Raw genomic sequence first — 22,551 nt, forward strand, 5'->3', positions numbered from 1 at the left:
ATTTACAGATGAATCCATGTTTTGTCAAGGTATCAAAAATATGTAAAAACGTGACATGCCTTAAGAAATGAAATTTCCAATGATGCTCTTACTGTGGATGATCCAGCTCTGGCCATTAAAAACATTATAATCCACCTGAAAACCAAACATATTTTTTCATCATTTGTGTTTAATTATTGTGTGACTACTATCTCATCTCAGTCAGCAGTGAGCTTTAATCACAGTGATGTAACCTCCACTACTCCTAAAGCTGGGTCACCTCATTACTGTACAGTATATGGGGCATGGGCTGCTCCCCTAACTACTCATGCTTGTGATGTACTGTGCACGTATTTGTTGTGATAGTCAGCAAAAGCTGGGTGTAGAGCAGACACTGATAAATGAGCAGACATTTCACACCATGGCCTCACCTACAGTACATCTTCCCAACCTACAGAGCATTGTTTCAGTGCAGCAGGATCTGTTGTATCAGTAAAGTAACAAAACAACACTGACAAGCAGGTGTTCAATAAGTTTATTCTTTGTTTTGTTTGCAACAACAGTTATTACAGGATCCCTCAAAGGAAAAACAGTGTCTCAATGAACAAAGTAAAACGCATGAAAGCCTACTGACGCATGTGGCTGAGGACACATTCATTAACATTTATCCCATTTGAGGGCAATGAGCTGTTCTCTAAGCAACAGAGGGATGTTGCCATTTTCTTTTTTTTTTTGACCAGAAAATATGGTCAGAGAAGCCTCATGCAAGCAGGACTGAACACCTGACTGCAGCAGAGGGCTAATGCTAGAGCCACACAGTTAGCAGGCAGGAACCCCACTGCCACCAAATACTTTTCACTACAAATTAGCATTCATGCCCCACTTAGACCCAACAGAAGTTCATCTCGTATGACGTGTACAATCAGTGAGACTAAAATAGAAAATGGTATTAGATGTTTTTTTTAAACAAATATTTTTTGTCCTTATCTTGTTGACTAGTAAAACCTCTTAACTAAAAAGAAGCCAAAATTATATGTCAACAGAGAATCAAACATTAATCCTTGGCCGTTTACAATATGGTTGGTAACCTTTGGTAGAAGGTTTTTCACTGACAAACAAAGCTTATAAATGCAACTCAAATGTAGCAATGCCAGCAATTTTCACAACTGGAAGAGTGACAGTTACTCCTAGGCTTCCTGTAACCAAAGGGACAACTGAAAAACAGGATCACGTCTAACTGAGAATCAGTGACTTGGGTGTTCAGCCTTTCCGAGATGAGTGGGCACTGCGGATCTTTGCTTGACCTGTAGAGCAGACATTAGATGCAACAAAGCACCTGTTTTCAGGTCTGAGCTGATCCTCTGGAGAACACTGTGACTGTGTGGCCACTCTGACCTGAAAATAGGTCAATGGACAGCAGGTGTCTCCGTCTATGTGCCGTTTGTCTCTCCAACATAAACCTGAGGAGGGATAAGTGCTGAACTCCTCCTTCCTTGTGAGAAAATGGGGAGTGACATGGAAGGTGCTCTCCTCAAAGGTGCCCCCCTGCAACTGCAGGGTGGAGGGACAGACTGAGGTGTTGTTGGTGCTTTGCAGGGACGAGAAGGGTGTCGTCTTCACCCCCCATGAATTCTTCCTCCCCAAAGTGGTCTCCACCGGTCCTCTGATGGGACAGGGGAGGGCGATGCATAGTGCAGAGATGTGACATGTCATTCACTCATTGTTCTGTCAGACAGGGGGCGGGATTAAGATTCAAACAGGAGCTGGGAGAGTGCTTTGCTTCCTAATTCCATTCTACAGAATGGATAAGAGTTTGTTTAGCTCGGCCTACACTGCACTTGTCCCTCTGAGCTGTCCTCATCGTCTGAACCTTCTGGGCCAACACCACGCAGGCCAGTGATGCGATAGCCCATGTTAAGCAGCATTACCTCCAGTGGATCAGCATTCATACGCCGCTGGTTTGCCTGAGCAGCTCCCTCCATGTCCTCCACAACACGCCCATTCTCAGTGTCCGTCTGCAGGAAACAGATCAACCATTATTCCCCCCTACACATACCTGTCTTCTCACAATGATTATTCAGCATTCCGGGGCCAAAAACATCCTAATATGTTTATCTGTTACTTTCAATTACCTCTGGTCTGGGGTTCCATAATCGAACCACAGGGTCGATACCACTCGTTGCCAGGAAGCAGTAGCTAGGATGGGGCTGCAGGCAGTTGACTATGGACTCATCCCCCTGCAAGATCCTGACCAGATTTGTTGTCTCCTTTTCCCAGATAAAGAAAGAGCCATCATCTGAGCCACTGACAATGTACTGGCCTTTGCTGTTGGAAACAGAAGAAATCCATTCAGACCTGCTTAACAAGCTGTGTTCTTGGGACAGAGAGCATTTACCAAGAAATTGTGCAACTGTTGTACATCGAACTTATTTCACAGAATGCCTGTTCACATCATTAAGCAGCGACTTTCCCAGCTGAGGTATGAAGAGCGATACAGCAAGATGAGCCGGTATAAGTGAACTGTGACTTTAGGCTATCTAATGTTCAATTAGATACTGAAATAGTGTCTGGATACATATTTTAATAGAAAAAACCATTAGTAAACTCCACCAGAGATCCCATCAGAGATCTTAAAAGATTTTAACAAACAATTTCAAAGTGTATACATTATATAATTCCCTGAAAGTATATCTGATAAATCATGATTCCATGAAAGCGATGCACAGATAAGTTAAAAATAGAATTTTTCTGGCAATGCTTTTAAGCAGAGATGTAAACAAAACTTTTTAAAGAGGTGCACAGACCTGAGGCATACTCATGTTTGTTGACACTGTTGTTTTTGGTGAAGATGCTGCCCCCTAGTGGGATGGGCAGTGAGATACTAGACTAACCTTCCAAAGAAGTTGGCCTCTTTGATGTCAGTAGTGGTGTTGCAGTGACCACAGTATCTGTGCTTGTAGTCAAAGCTGCGCTCCCTCAACACCAACTCATCTTCAGGTATAGACTCTTTGCGGCTGAATGAGTGGAATCGAATGGAGCTGTTGGCTTTCTTATCTTCAGCTGGTGAACACACACATTTACCAGTGATTCACATGCATTTTAAAATAAAACCTGATAGACTTACAAACACATAAACACTGTTTCATATATGTTATAGCTGCCCTATATCTAAAAAATACTTTGCTGCTATGAACTTCTCACTCCATAGTAAAATCAAAATTTTGATCCAATATCAGTATGTTTTCAAGTTTATTACAAGATCTGGCTTTGCTTCATGCTTTCAAAATTACATTTAATTTTTTTCTCACCTGAGTCTGTCTTGGAGAAAAGAGCAGCCCTGATATCCTTATCTAAGGCATCGCAGGCACTACTGTGCGCCTGCTCTGGAAACTTTCCTTTGAAATCATCCAGACACTCCAGAGCCTCAGCCACGTACTTTAGCTCAAACAAACACCGTGCTAGCCTGAAGTGTGCTTTAAGATGTCCAGGGTTTAAAGTCAGAGCCTTCAGACAATCCCTGAGGGCATCATAATGGTCTCCATCCCTGGGAATCACAGACGCAAACATAAACAAGTAAATGACTGCGTCCAAAGCCTTTGGGAAAACATAATGAATAATCTCTGTAATTAATACATCAGCACATACCACTTGCGTTTCATGTAGGCTGCAGCCCGGTTCCCATATAGCATGGCATTGCAGCTGGCCTGACGAATACCTAAACTATAGAGCTGGATGGCTTGTGTCCACTGCTGCCGTGCAAATGCATCATTAGCTTGTTGCTTGATCTTCTCCAAATGTGGAGGGAGCTCAGTTAAACTAAAAAACCAAGAGGAAAAGGAAAATATTTTAATATAACTTCACATGTGCAAATCCTTAAGCAATTAATGTCAGGTTAAACCAGGACCATACCTAGAGTGCATTTTGCTTCCAGCAAAGCAAATGTGGCTGGCGGGTAAGTGCATCCCATTGGAGACACCATTGGTTGTCTTTCCGTTCTGCACATCACCTGGAAAGCCAAAGATTCAGGAATTAGAAATACATTCATTATGTTCTTGTGAATAAGATGATGCTGTCAACACAAGCAGCATAGATCTACCTGTTGATGACTGGCATTTCTTTGGAAGCAAAAAGGTATATGGCCTCTGTTTAAATGTCAAGTCAAAGAGATACACCTAGAAAAAAAAACATAAAACAAACAAGTATTAGAAAACAAAGGGATGAATGGTAAATGCCATGGTGATCATTGTTCCTTGTATTACCTGTTCCCCGCCCATGTTAACAAGCAGTTCTGTGCCATCTGGACTGAAAGTAACATATGTGGCAACCAGGACCCTCAGGCGGTTATTGTAGTCAGGCAATTTCACTGGCAGGTGCCCTAAATAATTCAAACAGAAGGTACTGCTTATCATACACTTTCATCCCAGCCAACTCTCCAGCAGCCTGCATGTTACTGTAGAGCTGAATTAGTATATATATTTATCCATTAAATTGGCAGACAGCTCAGCCATATACACACCTGCAACATAATACTGTCCAGCTCCATCTGGGATGGGCTTCTGTCTTTCACAGAATGTGTGCACAGCTGCTGATGTGCCCTGACTCATAGACTTCCTGTGGAAGGAACAAAGCCACTTGAAAGCCCAGTTGTAATGTCTATCCATGCGCTACCTCAGATTAGCTGCTGAATAATCATCATCATCAAAGAATGCCATCAAACACTTGTAAACCTGTAATTATGAATCATCCGGATGTCGTAGAGGCGAACAAAGGGCCCGTTGGCTCCAACAGCTAGGTAGTTGTTGTCCCGTGGGTTGACAGCTAGACATTTGGCCTCAACCAGCTGACCACAGAATTCAGTCAGGTCGATAAGTACCTCAGAGTGTTTACTGCTTTCCCTCAGGTCGTACTGCCTGTATGGAATGAGGAGAAAAGAGATAATTATACCTGTACCCAAATTAGTCAATTGATATGATTTAACCATATCTATGATTATGTTAACCTGATGATGCCATCCTCTGCAGCACTCCAGAATGTGTTGGGCCACATGGGTGCTGTGGCGATGCGTTTAACTCTGTTTGTATGATCAGAAAACATATGGATGGTCTCCTTCACTGTTAGGTCATGCACGTGGACCTTTGTGTCAGCTGCACCTGTAACCAAAATTCTGTCCCCAGAGTGAGGAAGGAACTGTAGGGACAGACAAACACAGCAGAATGGAGTGATCAGTAAGACACATTCACTACCTTTGCATGCTGCCGCAATGATATTCTGGCAACAAACTATATCTGTATGTAAAATGTCCCACAACACTCAGTACATGCATCTTAAAATCAGTTGTCCTCACCTTTACAGAGAATATATTTGCTGCATGACCCGTGTGCATAGTTGTAAGCTTCTTGTGTCTGAATGGATCCCAGATGATGGCATGTTGATCATCTGAACCTGATGCCAGTAGACTGAATAAAAAAACAAGACAGGAAGTCAAGTAACATTCCTATTACTGGTTACTAATTTCACTAGTAATTCTAGTAGTTCTCAGTTAACTGTGTCTTTATGCTTCTATCTTCCCCTTGATCTGCTTTATGTGTGTGTATGTACATATTCTTCCTTTGTTGCTGTCATGTGCATGTATGTGTATATAAGAGTTTTTGCTGTGTCTATTGTATTTATCCTTGCTACTACAACTTAATTTCCCCACAGGGATTAATAAAGTTAATCTTAATCTTAATTCATTTAAGATTCAAGAATTAGGACTAACCCATAAAGAGCTGCAACAAACAAAAATCCTAAACAGGACATGCAACTTAGCTTTTGGTGAATACACAGTGTTGACAAGAAGTTTTCAAGACTTACTCTCCTCGTTCATTCCATTCTAAGCAGTTCACACAACCAGTATGGCCCTGTTTAAACAGGTAATATACACTGTCAGAGGAAGACACAAGAGTACACAGACATATGTTGCCATATTGACACACCTCTCTGCATTTACATAAAGAGAACTGTACCTGCAGCTCAGCCTCTAGTCCAAGCCGCTTGATGAAGGGGTCAGTCACATGATGGACCCTTTGGAAACCTGAAGCCCTCTTGTCCTGAGGATGTGATACAACATCTCTATCACATAGATGTACATAAGAAAAAGATGGGGACAGTCCCACTAATGTCATGTGAGAAAGGCATCCCCCTCTGTTCACTAACACATTTACTGATGGCATTTCTTTGCTCACCCTGATCTGCCTGTGCAAGATGTCTCTAGTGATGTTGACAGCAGTCATGGCCTCACCGCAAAACATAAGTTAGGTCTTGGGCCTGAGGTTTCCAGGGGTCAGAGCACTGATGACATTTATTCTCCGCTTCTGTAAACTGTAAACACGATGAAAACCTTTAAGTCAAAACAGATCATACGGGACGGACGCTTAGAAGAAGGCAGTGATGTCAGTAGGCATTTGAAATAATTAGTAATTGTTGTGTTCTTTAAAACATCTGAAAACGCAAGCCGGTCTACAGACTTTTCTCACTCCAGTGATAGTGCTGCGTTTGTTCCCGTCAACGAACACCAACCAGGCGAGTTCTCTAGCTAACTAGCTAACATTAGCAATGCATCTCTAGCAGAATAACAATCGGCTGTTTGCCCAAAAACGAACAATTCCTTAAATGTTTAAGTACCGGTAGCCTACCAGAAACGTTAGCCAGATAAACATCGGGCCTTTAAGAGACCTGTCCTGAACGTACCAAGTAGCTGGTGTTAGCGTACTGGCGTTACCTTGCTAGCTAAACAAAACGTCTACTTCGTGTACCGCTAACATATGCAAAGCTTTAATAATATTTTGCGACTGCTAAGAAAATCTCACCGCTTTCCTCGAACTAAAAAGGCGTCTGTCACGACATGTCCATTTAATAAAAGTGATAAATGACACTCTGTGTGAGTTTGTTGACAGGGTTCTCGCTAATACCTTCTCTGACTTGAACACAATCCACCTCCCACTGGACATAATCACGCAACTTTATTCCGCCAGCGAACAGACCAAACACTTCCGGTGTTATGACGACGTGTGCATGCCGAGAAATAGATTCCCTTCGGGGGAACGCGCACACTGCGGGCGGACAATAAATGATTGAAAGCCTGCCATTAAATAAACATTTTTATTAGTTTGATTGTAGCAACGGCAATCAAACTAATAAAAAATAAAAATGTTTCTTCAGCAACGGCAATCAAACTCTTGTTATTCACCGTCTTTCTTCTTCTTCTTCTTCTTTTTTATTTTTCCGTACGTTTTTTGGCGCAGCGTATCTTCAGCATACATTGACCGATTTCAGCCATTCAGCTATCAAAATGTCTCCCAGAGGACGTTCCGGGTCAACTTCAAGTTTTTTTCCCCAAAATTATAGTTTTTCAAATATTAATTAATTAATTTCGGTGTCATCTGCCAAATGTATCTCCTCCTACAAATGTCAAACTTAGTCTTGAAACGCTCATTAGATGCTGCTCTATCAAACTTGTATTCAGAATTTTCTAACTCCGAATCGTTTCCGCACGCCAGGCTCTCAAAGTTGGAGTGGTTTTCGAGGTCTCCTCTACTGTTACCATGATGACAGGCTGACACACAGAGGCATACAAAGCTCTGAATTGCTCTGATTCTCCAGCAATTTAGAGCAATCCTTCACATCAGCATTCAAAGCAATACGTTAGCTGCAGCAATCAAACTTGCATTTTCTTCAGGAAATGCCCTTTTCTAGAAATTCTTTTTCTGATCACACAGTTTCAGATACTTTTTTGCATTTTCAAATACAGACAATTCTAATTATTCGAATACAGTCAAAGGTGGTTAAAGAAAGTGCTGATAGTGGGTTTGATTTTTCCCAATAGTGCTCAGACAATCTATATTATTATGTTCTAAGCATTTAATCTAAGACACTTTGATAGGTGTAAAATATTTCATATATATCAGTTTATTGGCATTTTAAAGTAGTCTTCATAGGTATATGGGTGTTGATTGAAATATGATTTGTTATATGTGATAACAAAGAATAAATTCAGGTCATTTGGAGACAGCACTAACCTCGGGGCACACTTTATGGGCAGTAATCGTTTTTGGCTGGACAACAATCAACATTTTACAGGGTGTACTAGACCTTTAACAGCACTTCAGTTGATAAAATAAAATATTATGGGTATGATTTACTTCAAGGAAAGACCAACCACAATACGTTTTCTCCCCTTTTATTTATACCCACACAAGCAATTCGCAGACAGTCTGCGATGCAGCTTTAAGGCTCTGTGCGCGCTCCTGCAACGGGAATCTCTTTTTGGCAGGCGATCACTTTTTGGCACAACACCGGCACCACCGCATTTCACAATAAAAGCACTGTCCAAATAATAATATTGGCATCAAGTTCATTCTTTATCGCAAAAATCAGATATAAAACATGGGAGATGTGACGTAACAGATTATTTGTATATTTCTTGAATGAACGCCCTGACTCGCCCTGTAGCTACACATGATAAATTATTGTCAGTGGTTAATAATAGATGCAGTTACTACACTAAGCGTAGTCTGTTTTTCATTAACTACCCTGCTGTTTGTTGCCCCGTTACTTTAAACACTTACAATTGCCTGGAAGCCAGTTGGTGCCACACAAATGAACTTTGTACAACAAAGAAGTGAAACTACTACAAATGCTGACATCAGTTTGCGGGAGGAAGTTGGGACATCAACAACGTACATAGAGCATTGACATGTGCAACAAATCTGGATTTATTTCCCATTTGTATATTATAGTACTCAGTGCCACTATGCCAGTTCTGCAAATGAAATGTCATTTTTTTGCATTTAAACTTACAGTACCTGCTAACTATTATTGTATAATAATTAGATGGTCCAATAATTAGACCATATAAATGACTCTAATTGAATGTATTGTAATTTATGAATTTAACACAATGACCACTGAATGCTAAAGTAATTTCTAGGTTATTCCAGCGTTCACAGCAGAGCTTTGTGAGGTTAATTCGTTTTGTGTCACCGCAGCGGCCTTTGGTCACGTGACAAAATAAATCCGGTCGTCTAGTTGTTGCGTTAGGAACATTTTTTTTCAGTAGAGTCATCAAACATTTCTTCCCGAGTGTTCGGAGTTGCAGTATGCAAATGTGACAACAGCGGAAGTGTGCACATAACAGACAGGAAGCTCTCAGAGGCTTTGTGAAACAATATGTGAACCTTCCGCGTTCAGCGGGCGGCGCTGTAATATTAAACAAGCGCTCAGCGTGTCTTCCGTGGGTCTTTTGCCATCAGAGAGGATCAGTTGGCTAGCGGAACAACAGCAGCAGCGGATGGTACAGATTCGGCTTAGGTTACGAGCCTGAAACCGAGATTTGTTACGGCATTTAGTGTTTTAGGTGAAACAAAAGGTAAAGTATCAATTTTTTAGAACCGATAGATATATTATCTATGACAATGTAAGCAAAAGAGCTAACAGACGTAATGTAACGCTGATGTTAACTCAAGTTAGCTAACCAAGCAGCAACAACGTTGGGTTAGCTGTTAGCTAGCTTGTTCGACGAAAACGAATTAGCTAAAACCGTTAACGGTGACCTGCATCGTACAAAAAAATGTGAGCCACTTTGAAACAGCACAGAAACAAATAATTATAGCAGTTGTTGAAAGTCTTTTCACAAATTTATTAAGCGGTTAGTTTAGCTGAAAGCTTACTTTGGCTGCTTAACGAGTCATTTCCTTCCCTAATAAGCCAGTGAATAGGATTAGTTTTTAACAACCGGCTGCATCTTACAGCCTGTCTGTGCCCACCAGTTATCTTTATACCCGCCTGCCCTGTAGTTTTCTATAGCCCCATAGGGATATTTGTGTAAGACATTATGTAACTATAAGACATGTGCTCATGTTGTTATTTTTGTTGGTACCCAGAAAAGACTGGCGTGGTTGGTGAGGGGCAGATGACTTTGATAGGTGAAGAAATCACTCAATAGGTAGCAGCTGTTGTGTCCGAGAGCATGACCGCCCAGCACATAATGTACAGTGGAAGGTTTGATCAAGTTGAAGTTACCACACATTTTGTTAAAGTGTGTGAAGGGAGAACTTATTTAACATACATTAAGACTTTACAAAAATTGTGTTTGTTGATAAGTCAGTTATATTTTTTCAGTGCATCTTCACCTTATAATAATGCATTATTTTCTTGTTTTTGTCAGGTGACTTTGTCTCGTATGGAATGACAACCTCACACAGATACCACGAATCCAAGCCGGCGGGTAAGATGACACTGTGCTGTCAAAATGCATAATCTGTGCATTAGTTTTACATGTTATTGATACACTGCTCTACTGCCATTGTCCCTTGTTACAAATGTACATTAGCTCGATTTGCTGACATGGAGTGGCAGACACCAGCTGTGTCAGAGAAGTTCCAAAGCCGCTTTGGCCGTCGGCCTGGAACATCGGACAGCGGGGACACTGGTCTTGGCACCTCAGCATCTGACAGCACAGAAGGTGATGTGACTTTTGCTTGTTCTTCTGCATGTAGTGCTTTAGTGTTATGTAACATTGTTTTCAAGACTTGTCTGTCAGCAACAGAACTGCTTTTTGTTGGTTGAATATTTTTACTTTATACAATATTTATAGCGCTCTTTGTTAAACCTCTGTGCTAAATTGGGGCAGAAACTGTTGAGACCAGTCATTTAGTCGCTCTTGGTTTGTGTACCTTTTCAAGAGTGAGCACTCTGGACATTTACATATATAGATTAAAGTCATAGCTAAAAATGACCCAAGGCATTGTTTTACTGTTTTGTTGTTAATTGTTGTTGCTAATTTGAAGAATAAATGTTTGGGATATCAGATCTGGACATCTAAATATGGATTGGACCTTGCCTGTGGTGTGGAATGTCACGCTCGCTATTTTTTAGTATTATTGTAGGACCATCCCAGTGGAAATGGCCACAAGCTGAATGGAAAAAAAAACACTAGATAAATTGTCTGCTGGGATGGGTGGTCTCTTTTTCCACAGTAAACATGATGGAACACTGACAGTGCACTGAAAATTTTCCAGACTTTACAAAACTGGTGAATTTGATAGGACTGCTGCACACACCTTTAAGTGATGCATGTTTTAATGCATTCCTTTCCACTATGGTCATTTAAACAGTGCGCAGCATGACTCCTGGCACTAGACCTTAAAGGTAATGTGCGAAGAACATTTAAGTAGATGTACATCTTCCAAAGAAAGCACCATTTTATTTTAGTGGAAGCCAGTGTTGTCTTAACAAGTCCTGCATATGGTGATCACTGCGCTCAGGGCTGGTAACACAGCATTCTTTGAAAGATCCAAGCTGTAGTTAAGCAAATGTTGGCCATGCTTGTTATCAGATACAATAATTGTTAGGTTTGTATGATTTTGTCCAACTCCTACACCTGTTCATGTTGTGTCTAGTGTGTTCCTTGAATGCATTTCCTTGTAGCTATTGTCTTGATTCAGGAATTAATGTAACTACTAGTTTCTTTGTCCAGCCCGACAGAGGTACCTAGCAACATGGCAGGTAACCCGCAAGCTAGCTTTCAAAGTGATCTGTTAAAATAGAGCTGTGTAGACAGGAAAACTAATCAGATTTAATTGATCAGACATTAAAAAACAAGCACAAACAGGCTTTGTTATTGTTGTTCACTTTTCTAAGTAAGGAGTGTCTGCTGTTCAAACATCTAGCAAATGTTCTTCTTGCAGAGCAGTTTAGACTTGTTCTAGTCAGTCACGAGTTAGGAGGGCCTGGAGGCATCTTTTATATTTGAAGTTTTATGCTGTTGAAAACATGTTGTGTCTATTATTTGTCTGCCTTCTATTAAATTGAAATGTCCTGAGTGATTGTGTAAGTTTTGTACTTAAGGTTGTGGTTTAAACTGAGCAGGGAAAAAACATCCCATTCAGTCTCTGACTTGGAATGTACACGTGTGATGTGTGTTACAGTGGGAGGAGGCAAGGTGCTTAAATAAGCGACACCCACTGATCACTCTGTAACTTGAGAGGTGGGCTATAAATACCCCTAACCTTTCCTGTGTGTGCCTGGTTGTGTGTGTTTGCTCAGACCTCAGTACGGGCTAGTTCGCCTGTCCAAGGACAATACAGCTTTGGGCACAGGGCCTGCTTGCTGCACCGCTGTTGGTGTTAGCCTTAGGAGTTGCAGAAATGCAGAACGCAGTTTGCTGTTGTGATTTAAAACCTGCAGATGTACTCACCTCAGTTCAGCTTTAAAAAAATGCCACAGCTAATAACATGCTTGTGGCATTCCAGTGACTGCCTGGTTTCTAGACTTCATCAAGTCTCTCAGGTTTGTAACGCTGTTGAAAACTGTTATGTAAGTTGAAGTTGTGTTGAGGCTTGTGGGATGTCTGAAGGTGCTTCTAGTGATCTTACTGAGTACTTTGTGGGCATAACGTGATCTCTGAGGTATCCAAATTAAGTGGGTGAAATTTTTTATGCGTGGAGTCAGTGTGTCTGTAGCTTCATTCGAGTGGACTAACGTGCGTTTGATGTCAGCAAAGTTTTCTTTCTGTCTGCTGTTCAGTCCTAACAGAATTGGTCATACTACTGTATACAATGCTGTATTGCACACCGCAGGTAAACGTAGCTTTATTAAGAGAGAAAATAAAGAATATATTTGGTGATCATGTATTAGAGAGCTTCTATTCGGTGGTTGAAGTCTATTATAAGCCTATTCCCTCAGTTGAGTCAGAGCCAGTTAATTCTTTCAGTGGTGACACCTCATCATCAAAGTAGGCCACCCATAAACCCTGCTGCATCTACTTTACATCACTGACTGAAAATAGAGAAAATGGCCTGCAGTAGTGATCCAGATAATCTGCACTGATTTTCAAACAAGGCACATCTTTATGCTGAATAGTGAGAGAATAACAGTTTGTCATGTGTCCTTTCAGATTTCTGCAGTTCCAGTAGCAGCCCATCTTTCCAGCCCATCCGCAGTCAGATCCCCATACCCACTGCACATGTCATGCCATCCACGGCCGCCTCCCCGGCCTCAAAGCCCTACTCATGTTTTCAGGAGGACACGCAATCCTCTGAGGGTCACAGGTCTTCCTCTGGCTCCAGAACTCCAAGCGGCTCCACATCGAAGTCTTCCTCTCTGTCAAAGTCGGCATCTTCACCCAACTTGGATGCTCAGGCTGGTGTGGGAGGTGATCTTGTGGGGCCCAAGCCAGACTGCCTAAGTCGTTATCGCAGCCTTGTAAATGGGCTGGACCACTCACTTTTCCCCACAGATCACACAAGGATGGATGAGGGCCAGAGGTTTGACACTCCTGCTGTGGAACCTACACTAAATCAGTCTGCTCTGTTAGGAGGGTTATGCCCTGATGTCAGGCTCCGATTACAGGCAGCCGGGATTAGAGACACCCCAGACTGTGTGTCTGAGGTCTACAGAGGAGCTATGGAGCACAGCTATAAGGTTCTGCCTGAATCTAGACCTGGCATTCCTGGCACAGTAGAAGCCTCTAATCAGAGGGGTGTCCAGCTGGGTGCAGCTGGATCCGCTGGAGTGTATGCAGGCCCTCTCAGCCTGCAGACACAGGCTTTGCTGAGGGAGCATGCAAGCTCAAAAGGTTACGAGCCTTTACGGCAGGACAGATGTAGTGAACTATCCAGCTGGCAGCAACAACAGCAACAGAAACAGCAACTGGAGAGTTTACGCCTTCAAATGGAACAAATGCAGGCAAGTCCTCCCAATTGTAATATTTTGGTGATAAAGAAACACTTTTTTTAGAAGTGTCACAGCTTTTAATATGTTGTAGTACAGTGGAAAGGTTTTGTTATCTCATGCTTAGACTTGTTTTGGCTGCTTTGAACAGTTTTCAAGTGCATTCCCTGGGATATATATTAAGTATATTGAAATAGGGTAGGTGGGTGGTTGTAGACATTGAAATTTGACTGGAAATGTAGTTTTTGAGACACCCTCTTATTTGTATGTATGTATGCGTGTCAACATTGGATACGGTCCACTAATCATTGCCTGAAGGCATGCAGACACTTTGTCCTATTTTAAAGCGGGATTTGTCAAATCAATCACCCGAATTAAAATCATAAGAACTTCACAGGATTTTATGCTGTCTGACAGGAGCACTTTATCACATGTTAAATTCAGAATGACTAGAAGCTAGTCACAGCTTCTTTTCTGCAGTATGTACAGTTGAAATTGTAAATGCGTGTCTTTCAACAACTCGGTACCATCTCAAAAATGCTTTTACTTTTTACTTGTTTTATGGTAATTGATGACTTGGTATCACTTGGCAGTGACTGTTGCTACTGCCCTGTTCTGTATGCTGACACATTAACAGTCATTTTATCACTTAAACATATTTTTTTCTTATGTGATGCTAATCATCATAAGTGAGAAACTGCACCAGGTCAATTCTCTGAAAAATGATGCCAATTTATGAGAGGGATACCATTTGTGAGAGATTCTAGAAAAAATAATTTGCCTGCTGAGCTGTGTTTATGTTTGTTGAATTGTTATTTATTATTCTGCTCTGCTATGTCCCAGTTGGGAAGCTAATGTTAACCAGCCATCTGGCTGCAGATGTCCAGCTAATACCCTGTTTTCAGAGTTTAGATTTTGCCCTGTCTGTGCTCAAAGGGATCAATAATGTGTGTGTGTCTTTATTTAAAGCATCTGGTAATTCAATTCATGTTTTATACTGTGGTAAAATAAGATAGATAAAGATAAAAGGTCATATTGATAGATAGAATGTTAGCCTTGTGTACAATTTATCATAAGGAATAGAAGGATGAAACTCTCATTGCATTTGTATATTTTCTCAAGTTTGTTATGTCTCTTGTGCTACAGTTAATGACTGCAGGAGTTAGTCAGTACCCATCTCTGTACTCAACATCAGTTCACCCCGACTCTGGCAAATGGGATGCTCTTGTCAAAGCAAGTGAGAGTCTGCTGAAGGAGAAGGAGCTCATTATTGAGAGGCAAGCGTTTCTTCTGTTCATGTTGGGACATTGTCACTCAGTCCTGTCTTAATACTGTGATAATGTAAAAAACATTTTTGTATGGGAAATGCATAACAACTATATGGTTTGTTGTAATGGTTGTTTGTGATCAAACAGACAAAAGCAGCACATGAACCAATTGGAGCAGCGCCTGAGGGAAAGTGAATTGCAAGTGCATGGAGCCCTCCTTGGGCGAGGGTCTTCTTATAGTGATATGTGTATGCTGCGTCTCCAGGTTAGTCAATATCCTGTGTTCTATTACTGTCGCCCTGAAAAACCTCTTTTTAATCGAATGATGACATTGTAGGAGGCACAGAGGGAGAATGCATTCCTGAGGGCACAGTTTGCTGAGCGCACTGACTGCGTTGCCCTGGAGAAAGCCGAGGCAGAGCGCAGACTTGGGGCGGTTGAGGCAGAGACACGGCGACTGACTGAGAGTCTAAAGGAAACTTGTGAGAAACACGCAGAGGAGATAAAGAAACAAGAAGAAAGGGTGTGTGCTTGATCAAACCACAAAACGCACACACTGGGTTTAAACAATGGTGTACGTTATTCCACTTACCACTTGCCTCGTTGTGCAGATCCGCAGTCGAGACAAGCACATCAACAACCTGAAGAAGAAATGTCAGAAAGAGGCAGAGCTGAAGAGAGAGAACCAGCAGCGTATTGAAACTCTTGAGCGCTATCTAGCTGACCTGCCCACCTTAGAGGACTACCAGAGCCAGAACAAGCAGGTTAGAATGGTTTTCCTTAATGTAGCAACTGTTCTATTTTACACAAGCCAGTCACCTAAACTGGGTGTGTGTGTTTTTATATAAGCTCTCAGAGGCAGAACAGCAAGCAGCTCAGCTTCAAGAGAAAGTAAAGGAACTAGAGGCCTCTCTGGAAACGACATGCTCACAGCTCCGGGAAAAAGATGCTCAGCTGGAGGAGCAGAAACGCAGGGAGAGGGACCTGCTGACCACCATTACAGAGTATGTACACAGCATGCCATCTCTTGGCATGTTAATTCTCTTCACTTTCACACATAATGAATACTCTGTTTGTTTGTTTTTTGTGTTTATCAGTATGCAGCAGCGTGTGCAGCAGGGCCTTGAGGACGGAGCCAGGCTTCCTTCTCTGGACTTTGAGAAGCTGAGAGGAGAGAACAACTCTTTGAGGGAGGAGCAACTGAGACTCAAAAAGGTCTGTGATCATTTGTCTAGGCAGGACACACCATATACGTTACGGCACAGTTTTTATTTGTAATGTATATCAGATAAAATCTCAAATCTAGTTTTGTGTTGACCTAAATGACTTCATTCTTTAAGGTGATTTAATTTATTGAGTGTGTTCAACTGAGCTAGGCTTACAGAGAGAGATTTCTCTAGAATATGCTGTGCTGAAGTGTTTACCATGTCTGCTGATTGTTCATATTCTTCATGAATATGTTTCCTATACACACACTATCTCAAGCCACAACCACAAAGTCCAGCAGAACAGAGAACAGAAAAACTGATGTAATGTAATCAGTAGATCCTGTTTTAAAACCCACTTCTTCTCTTCACAGGTCATTGAGAAGCAGCACCGAATGATGGAACAGCTTGGCTCTCAGATCCAGGTGTTTCTCTCGTCACATTAAATCCAGACAAGGGTGTGGTTACCATACTTTTCATAGGCTGTTAACATTTGTGAGTCATTGTTTGTTTGTGTCTGCAGGCTCTGGAGGAACAGATATCTCAGGAAGAGAGCAGCTCTCATGCTCTCAGAGAGGAGGTGCTGGCCAAAGAACAGAATGTGTTGGAGCTCCACACAGCCATGAAGCAGGTAACCCACATTAAAACTCTTTTTATCAGTTTGATACGGAAGGAGCCTCTGAGTCCTTAATTCCTGACATTGATGCTGATGACTATTGCAGCTGTCAGCCCAGAACCAGGAACTGATGGAGCAGAACCTGACGCTGCAGGAGCAGATGACTGATCCAGAGCAGAGGAGCACTAACCAGGCCTCCTCCGTCCTGCAGCCAGCTGGAGCTCGGCTTACACAAAGCCTACATGCAGAGATTGCTTCCTGTCTTAGTGATCTGCGCTCCCTGTGCAGCATTCTGACCCAGCGAGCCCAGGGGCAGGACCCCAACCTCTCCCTACTGCTCGGCCTCACTTGTAAGCACCAATACTTAAAACTTGTCATTTAAAAAAAAAAGTAACGTGAGATGAAATTATTGTGTTTTATTTTCCCAGCACCACCAGCATTGGTTGACCAGGATGAGGACTGGATGAATCCTGAGGTGCTGCAGAAGAAGCTGGTCGAAGCTCAGCAGCTGCGCCGTGATGTTGAGGAATTACGGAACGTAATACTGGACCGCTACGCACAGGACATGGGAGAGAACTGCATAACTCAATAACCTTGACCTTCAGGTGGCAGAGTGAGAGAGAGATGCCTCTCTCCCCTCTGAGGCATTGGACAGGCTTGTCTAATTTATGGCTTGGTACTGAGTGTCAGAACGAGGACTGGATTTTAATTTTCTTACAATGAGGACAGAGGAAAACCCAAATGGTTTACCACATTCAGTCTCTTGACTGACTAAATGTGGAATCTCAAGCCTGCCTCTAGCTCAGAACCCTCCCACCCCCCTGGTGACTTCATCTATTTCAGTCCAAGGGCTAACAGAAAATAACTTACCTCTAATACTTGATCCTTGCATTGTGTGTGTGTGTTTTTTTTTTTTTTTTTTAAAGAATGACGACATGAACCGTCGGTTACCAGTCTTATACTTTTTGTTCCACTCCAGTGGATAATTCTTTGTGTAGAGCTCCCACAATTATAATTTATTTAAATCTTAATTTCCCTCATTACGGGAATTTTCCAAGAAGTGGTTGACAATCAACTGAAAATATTTTAGCCTGTGCTTTTAACTGAATTTTCAAGGAAGTGTTACTAACGCGCCATTATTTAAAATGGTCGACACTGTAATATTAGACTCTGCTGTGAGGTATAAGACATAACAACTGAGGGGTTTAATACCAAATCAACGTCTCTCACCAACAGGCCTACAGTTTTAATACCAAAGAAACTCTGGTTGAAGCCGCTGTGCTCATCTGTGAATGTCTGTGAACGCTCCTCTCTGCTGCAGGCCTCCTTCTGAATGAATACCAACATGTGCCTTTCTTTCACATTTGCAGCTACAATGCTAATTCATTTTAGACCACAAAGGGCTATTTGCAGCTGACTTCCAATATGACCTTTCTCTCAGTGTATCAAACAGTAGGATAGTCAATACATTCCCTGACTCTGAATGTAGTAGTGAACATTTGGCTTCTGTCACACAGCTTGTGGAGGCCCTGACTATTTTTGTTCCTGGTAGAGATGAAGTGAACAATGTAGAATTTGCTGTGTGTAGATGAATAACTTCACCGTATACTGTTCATTTCAGGTTGATAATGGCTTCGACAGAGCGTTTAACTGTTTGACAAATGTATGACTGAGAAACAGTATTAACCTTCAGTATTATTTATTGTTTTGTTTGCTTTGATAACTCGGTGTGGAAGCGTTCTGGGTCCTCTTTAATGATGTGTTGCTGTAATATTGTGCTAAAGTGTTTGAGCAAACTTGGCATCCTCTATGTGTAAAGGTCCCATGAAGTGGCTGTTAGATTGTCATGTTCTCCTGTGATTTGATGTGTTACATATGAGGTCAACTTTCCTCAGGTGTTTTAATCCCAGATGAGGATGATGACGATGATGATGATGATGATGGGAAGGGGTTGGCTGGATCACCCCTAAATCTCCAATCACATTGTACTGGATGTAATTTTGTGTCCGAGTGAACAAGCCATTTATAAAGAAAACCCTGACACTTTACAGGAAGATAAAGGGATTTAAATGTACAAATATGCAACAATTACTTTTTGACAAAAAGTAAAAACACAACAGCACTCTCTAGGACACACAAGCCATTTTTCATTTCATGGGACCTTTAAACTAAACTAGCACAAGATTGAACTGTAGAAAGTCAGGCTCCGCATGCCTTAACATCTCAAAAGTTTTGCAAAAGGGAAAAAGATGTTTATATTTTCATACTTTGGTCCTTGTTTGTATTTGCATATTTTAGAAATAAAGATTTTCAACATTGACTTTGGTTTCATTTGATTTCATTTTATTTTCTTAGAATAGAAAGAAACAGTATTGATATGATTTAAATCAGACCTGACTTTATTAGTCTTGGCTTTCTAGGACACAACAAGTGACTAGCATCAGCAGTGCTTCTCCTCTAACAGGTCAGTAACACATCCACCGTGAAGAACACTCAAGTTTACTGACTTCAGTCGGTGTGACTTTGTTGCCTCTTTCGCAGCAGCAGAGTAGCATTTGTTGCGATTCCACAGGATTTGAGCATTTTGCTGTCGTCACTGTAGCAGCACTGTGGGTACGCACTGATGATGTCATAACCAGCCAGACCTCCTCTACAGAGCAAGGAAAAGTGAGCCAGGTTATAAAAAACAGAACTTAAAGTGGGGGGTGGGGGGGATGTGTGCAGCCTCACCTGTGTTTGTCCAGATACCTCCGCAGGTCACCAACTGTTTCTGAGAGACACATTTTCACTATGTATGTATGATCCCCATCTTCTGACTTCACCCTGAGTGTGATGATGTCATGGGTAGAGGCCTGTCTGGTGATGGCAACAAAGTGTAAGAAAAACCTGTTTAATGTGTCTCTTCTTCTTCTTCTTCTTACATCAGCGGTGACGCACTTTACTGTACCAACACCGTGGTAAGCTGTCCGGGCTGGCCTAACCCATTTTTCAGATCAGTGTATACAGTAATCTCAACATCAGTCAACGTGGCCAAATTGAGATTTAATCTGGTTTTACATGTAGTATGGCGCCTGACTTCAGTAATTCCTTATCCCTTTAAACAGGGTGTTTTTCCATGTAATTTGTGCATGGTTTCGATGCTGTTGGATGTTACATAGTAAACCCCAGATGCAATGTTTTTTACATTATCTGGATATTGGAATATCCTTCGCTATACATGAAACTGTAATGACTGGCGTGTTCTCGTGAGACTGCTAATGATCAGTTTAAACATGAACATTTTTCAATGTGCTTCCATAATGAATGGATACATTTTGTTTACCTGTTTGTCATCGCTTGCATTGCTAATGTATCCATGAGGATCTCTGAGCTGTTCCCCTGGCCATCAGGTGATCCCTTGAAAAAAGTACTTTGAGTATTGTATCATTGACTAACTTAGGTAAACGTAAATGGATCTGCTGCTGCTGCTGCTCACCTGCAGGGTCGCCCTCAGCGAGTCCCTGATGTCAATCACTTGACCGTCCTTGACTACCAGCTTGGGCAGATTGTTTAGGAACTGCTTCGTGCTCAGCTTCCTCCCTGTGAATCAGAAGAAATGATCAGAATGACAGTAAATCTTAGGCATTAATGTCAATCATTGTAACTGTTTAAAGAACAGACTGGGTATCTGAGAGCTGATTGCTGATTCACTCCTGTCCCCACACACAGCCTGTCCTTCACCAGGAAATGTATCCCAGGGCAGCCTGAAGATAAACTCTTCATGTCGCCTGTCATGAACCTGCACAGAGAATTTCTAATAAGACACAAATTTTCACATCAGATGACAAGAAGGAAACAGAGACTCACCTCAAAAAGTACACCATCTGGAAATCTTTCTCGAAGCTCCGATGGGTAATATCCATCCATCAGATCATTCATGCACTGCTGCAAAACCCCAACAGGAAGAGAGCTTTGACCACCAAACAGTCCACATGTGTGCACAGTACACTTTCAGAAACTAACCTGGGTGCTTTGCTCCCTATAAGAGCGAAAAGGACCATCAAACATCACAATACCATTGCTGTACAGCCTCAGTGGAACAGGATCCTTTTTTGCCAGCTGGGCTCCTGTTGCTGTCATTTGCACAAACGACTCTTCCTCCCCTGCGAGGATGTTTAGATCCCTGATCCTCTGCTGCACCAGGTCAAAGTCCATGTGGAATCCCCAGCCAACAGGAGCTTCTGCAAAGGAAAGACACCCAGTATAAAGGTAAACATAAAGATGAAGAGGACTGTTGAATGATGAACGCTCACAACGATGAAGATACCTTGCTGGCAGAGGTTGTTGTTTGACGAGTAGGTCTGTTCATCCTTGGTTGAAACACCGCTGATTAAACCATAGTCACTCAGAAAGTCCTGCAACATAGAGAACTTCAACATCCTCACTCATCAAGGCATAACCACAGGTGAACCTGCCCCGCCTCACCTCCAATTCATTCACTTGATGTTGCAGTTGTTGGCACCTTCTTTCAAGATCATCTCTGCCATTTAGGCCACTTCCTGCATCCACACAAAGGAGCGGGAGAGTCAGAACCACAGGGTCTGCACAGTCTCAGGTCTGCACATCATTTAAATCTATACCTGATTCCTTCTGAACCTTCAGCTTCTTCTCCAAAACTGAAATCATTTTATCCTTCAGAGGAAGACAATAAAAACATCAAGTGAGAGTTTGACTTATTTGAAAGTTGGATATTCATTCAATAGAAGGAGAGAGCTGTGTCACCTTGCACTCTATCTCCTTTGCTTGACTTTTAACTATTTTCTCCAGCTGGGTCACTCGCATTGCCATGGCCGACATCAGCTCAAAGTCAGAAGGAGGTGCAGCTGAGGAGGTGTCAGTGTTTGAGTCAGAGGTTCGACTTATCCGACAAACACAGCATTGAAAAAAAAGGGCTGTTCTAAATGGTACCTTTCTTTAATGGAGCTTTGGACTTTGGAGAAGAAGATGAAGGGGGAGAGGGGAGTGAAGAGGAGTCATCAGCTGTCAAAGCTACCTGAAATTCTGACAATAAAGGGACAGTGTATAATACAGGAAGTACCTGGTAGGATTGTTAACATTATTAGAAATCCACATACAAAAACAAAATATGTTGCTTATAAATAAAAACAGCACATACAACAAATTATAAGTTAATCTAAGTTAATTATTTAAGAAACATGTGCCTAATTGTAAGGCAACAATAAAAACTTAAGGTTTCAGGATTTGTCATATTTAGGGTAAATAAATAATTCTTAAGTGCAGCATACCTTTTATCACATTCCTCCTGAAAGGCACTTTTCGAGTTTCCCTGCAGAACAGAGGCAGCTGAATGTGATCATACTCCTCAGAGTCACACATTAAACTTGTGTAGTTAATGATAACACATACCGCGGCTCATCCTGGAGGCCCTGCAGGGGGGTGCGCCTCGTTTTCTTCAGCATGGACAGAGGTGAGCTCATTTTTTTTAATATTTCATTCACTGTTGTTCGAGTACAGGCCTGTTCACAGGGACTTCCTGTGTTGCTTTAGTTTGTAGTCGGTTGCCAATAGCAACTACGGCCGTTCATTATGTTGTAATCTACAGTTCTTGTTAGATCCACAGGAGGTCGCTCTTTCATTCTCAAATGTTCCTTCCCTCCATGTCAGAGGGGAATATTGTGCGTTTTATACTTTCTTTGTTTAAAAGCTTTATGTTATAAAACAGAGGAGTTTGTACCATATGGAACTTTGTTATAAATTAATGATCTGCATGAAA

At 41.8% G+C, this 22,551-nt stretch overlaps 3 protein-coding genes across 5 annotated transcripts; 1 reads left to right on the forward strand and 2 right to left on the reverse strand.

The window, feature by feature from the left end:
• Positions 1-500: 500 nt before the first annotated feature.
• On the reverse strand, positions 501-7,006 carry wdtc1 (WD and tetratricopeptide repeats 1). Of its 2 annotated transcripts, none has more exons than XM_028426342.1 (16): positions 6,930-7,006; positions 6,204-6,339; positions 5,985-6,068; positions 5,833-5,879; positions 5,324-5,435; positions 4,979-5,166; positions 4,707-4,889; positions 4,496-4,590; positions 4,239-4,354; positions 4,076-4,151; positions 3,889-3,985; positions 3,625-3,795; positions 3,288-3,523; positions 2,871-3,039; positions 2,112-2,304; positions 501-1,994 (listed from the first exon to the last, which is right to left on the reverse strand). In XM_028426342.1, the coding sequence occupies exons 2-16, from the start codon at positions 6,267-6,269 to the stop codon at positions 1,797-1,799; spliced, it is 2,031 nt and encodes a 676-aa protein (XP_028282143.1). In that variant the 5' UTR covers positions 6,270-6,339; positions 6,930-7,006; the 3' UTR covers positions 501-1,796. The 2 variants fall into 2 exon arrangements, with proteins under 2 accessions (XP_028282143.1, XP_028282142.1); XM_028426341.1 differs by having other exon boundaries at positions 6,828-6,964.
• Positions 7,007-9,219: 2,213 nt separating this feature from the next.
• cep85 (centrosomal protein 85) lies at positions 9,220-19,098 on the forward strand. Of its 2 annotated transcripts, none has more exons than XM_028426014.1 (14): positions 9,220-9,385; positions 10,184-10,243; positions 10,349-10,480; positions 12,914-13,704; positions 14,836-14,966; positions 15,105-15,222; positions 15,295-15,480; positions 15,569-15,721; positions 15,807-15,961; positions 16,055-16,172; positions 16,537-16,587; positions 16,686-16,793; positions 16,885-17,128; positions 17,207-19,098. In XM_028426014.1, the coding sequence occupies exons 2-14, from the start codon at positions 10,204-10,206 to the stop codon at positions 17,368-17,370; spliced, it is 2,391 nt and encodes a 796-aa protein (XP_028281815.1). In that variant the 5' UTR covers positions 9,220-9,385; positions 10,184-10,203; the 3' UTR covers positions 17,371-19,098. The 2 variants fall into 2 exon arrangements, with proteins under 2 accessions (XP_028281815.1, XP_028281816.1); XM_028426015.1 differs by lacking the exon at positions 9,220-9,385 and adding an exon at positions 9,945-10,054.
• A 188-nt stretch (positions 19,099-19,286) lies between these two features.
• On the reverse strand, positions 19,287-22,307 carry ubxn11 (UBX domain protein 11). The gene is made up of 14 exons (XM_028425286.1): positions 22,185-22,307; positions 22,064-22,104; positions 21,726-21,818; positions 21,540-21,640; positions 21,398-21,449; positions 21,243-21,316; positions 21,085-21,172; positions 20,781-20,998; positions 20,625-20,702; positions 20,439-20,556; positions 20,254-20,357; positions 20,101-20,174; positions 19,509-19,634; positions 19,287-19,428 (listed from the first exon to the last, which is right to left on the reverse strand). The coding sequence occupies exons 1-14, from the start codon at positions 22,253-22,255 to the stop codon at positions 19,287-19,289; spliced, it is 1,380 nt and encodes a 459-aa protein (XP_028281087.1). The 5' UTR covers positions 22,256-22,307.
• Positions 22,308-22,551: the final 244 nt, after the last annotated feature.

The sequence above is a fragment of the Parambassis ranga genome, chromosome 16 (assembly GCF_900634625.1).
Source record: "Parambassis ranga chromosome 16, fParRan2.1, whole genome shotgun sequence".
In the NCBI taxonomy this organism is placed as follows: Eukaryota; Metazoa; Chordata; class Actinopteri; family Ambassidae; genus Parambassis; species Parambassis ranga.

Bases quoted from the DNA above. Each gene is read 5' to 3' on its own strand.
- wdtc1 (XM_028426342.1), bottom strand. From the start codon at position 6,269: ATGTTTTGCGGTGAGGCCATGACTGCTGTCAACATCACTAGAGACATC. The intron at 4,355-4,495 runs GTGTGTATATGG...TGAATTATTTAG, and splicing joins TGGACAGTATTATGTTGCAG to GGCACCTGCCAGTGAAATTG. The intron at 1,995-2,111 runs GTAATTGAAAGT...TGTTTCCTGCAG, and splicing joins TATGGAACCCCAGACCAGAG to ACGGACACTGAGAATGGGCG.
- ubxn11 (XM_028425286.1), bottom strand. From the start codon at position 22,255: ATGAGCTCACCTCTGTCCATGCTGAAGAAAACGAGGCGCACCCCCCTG. The intron at 21,317-21,397 runs GTATAGATTTAA...GTGTGGATGCAG, and splicing joins GAAGGTTCAGAAGGAATCAG to GAAGTGGCCTAAATGGCAGA. The intron at 19,635-20,100 runs GTAAACAAAATG...TGCCATCACCAG, and splicing joins ATGCAAGCGATGACAAACAG to ACAGGCCTCTACCCATGACA.
- cep85 (XM_028426014.1), top strand. From the start codon at position 10,204: ATGACAACCTCACACAGATACCACGAATCCAAGCCGGCGG. The intron at 10,244-10,348 runs GTAAGATGACAC...AATGTACATTAG, and splicing joins CCACGAATCCAAGCCGGCGG to CTCGATTTGCTGACATGGAG. The intron at 16,588-16,685 runs GTGTTTCTCTCG...TTGTGTCTGCAG, and splicing joins AGCTTGGCTCTCAGATCCAG to GCTCTGGAGGAACAGATATC.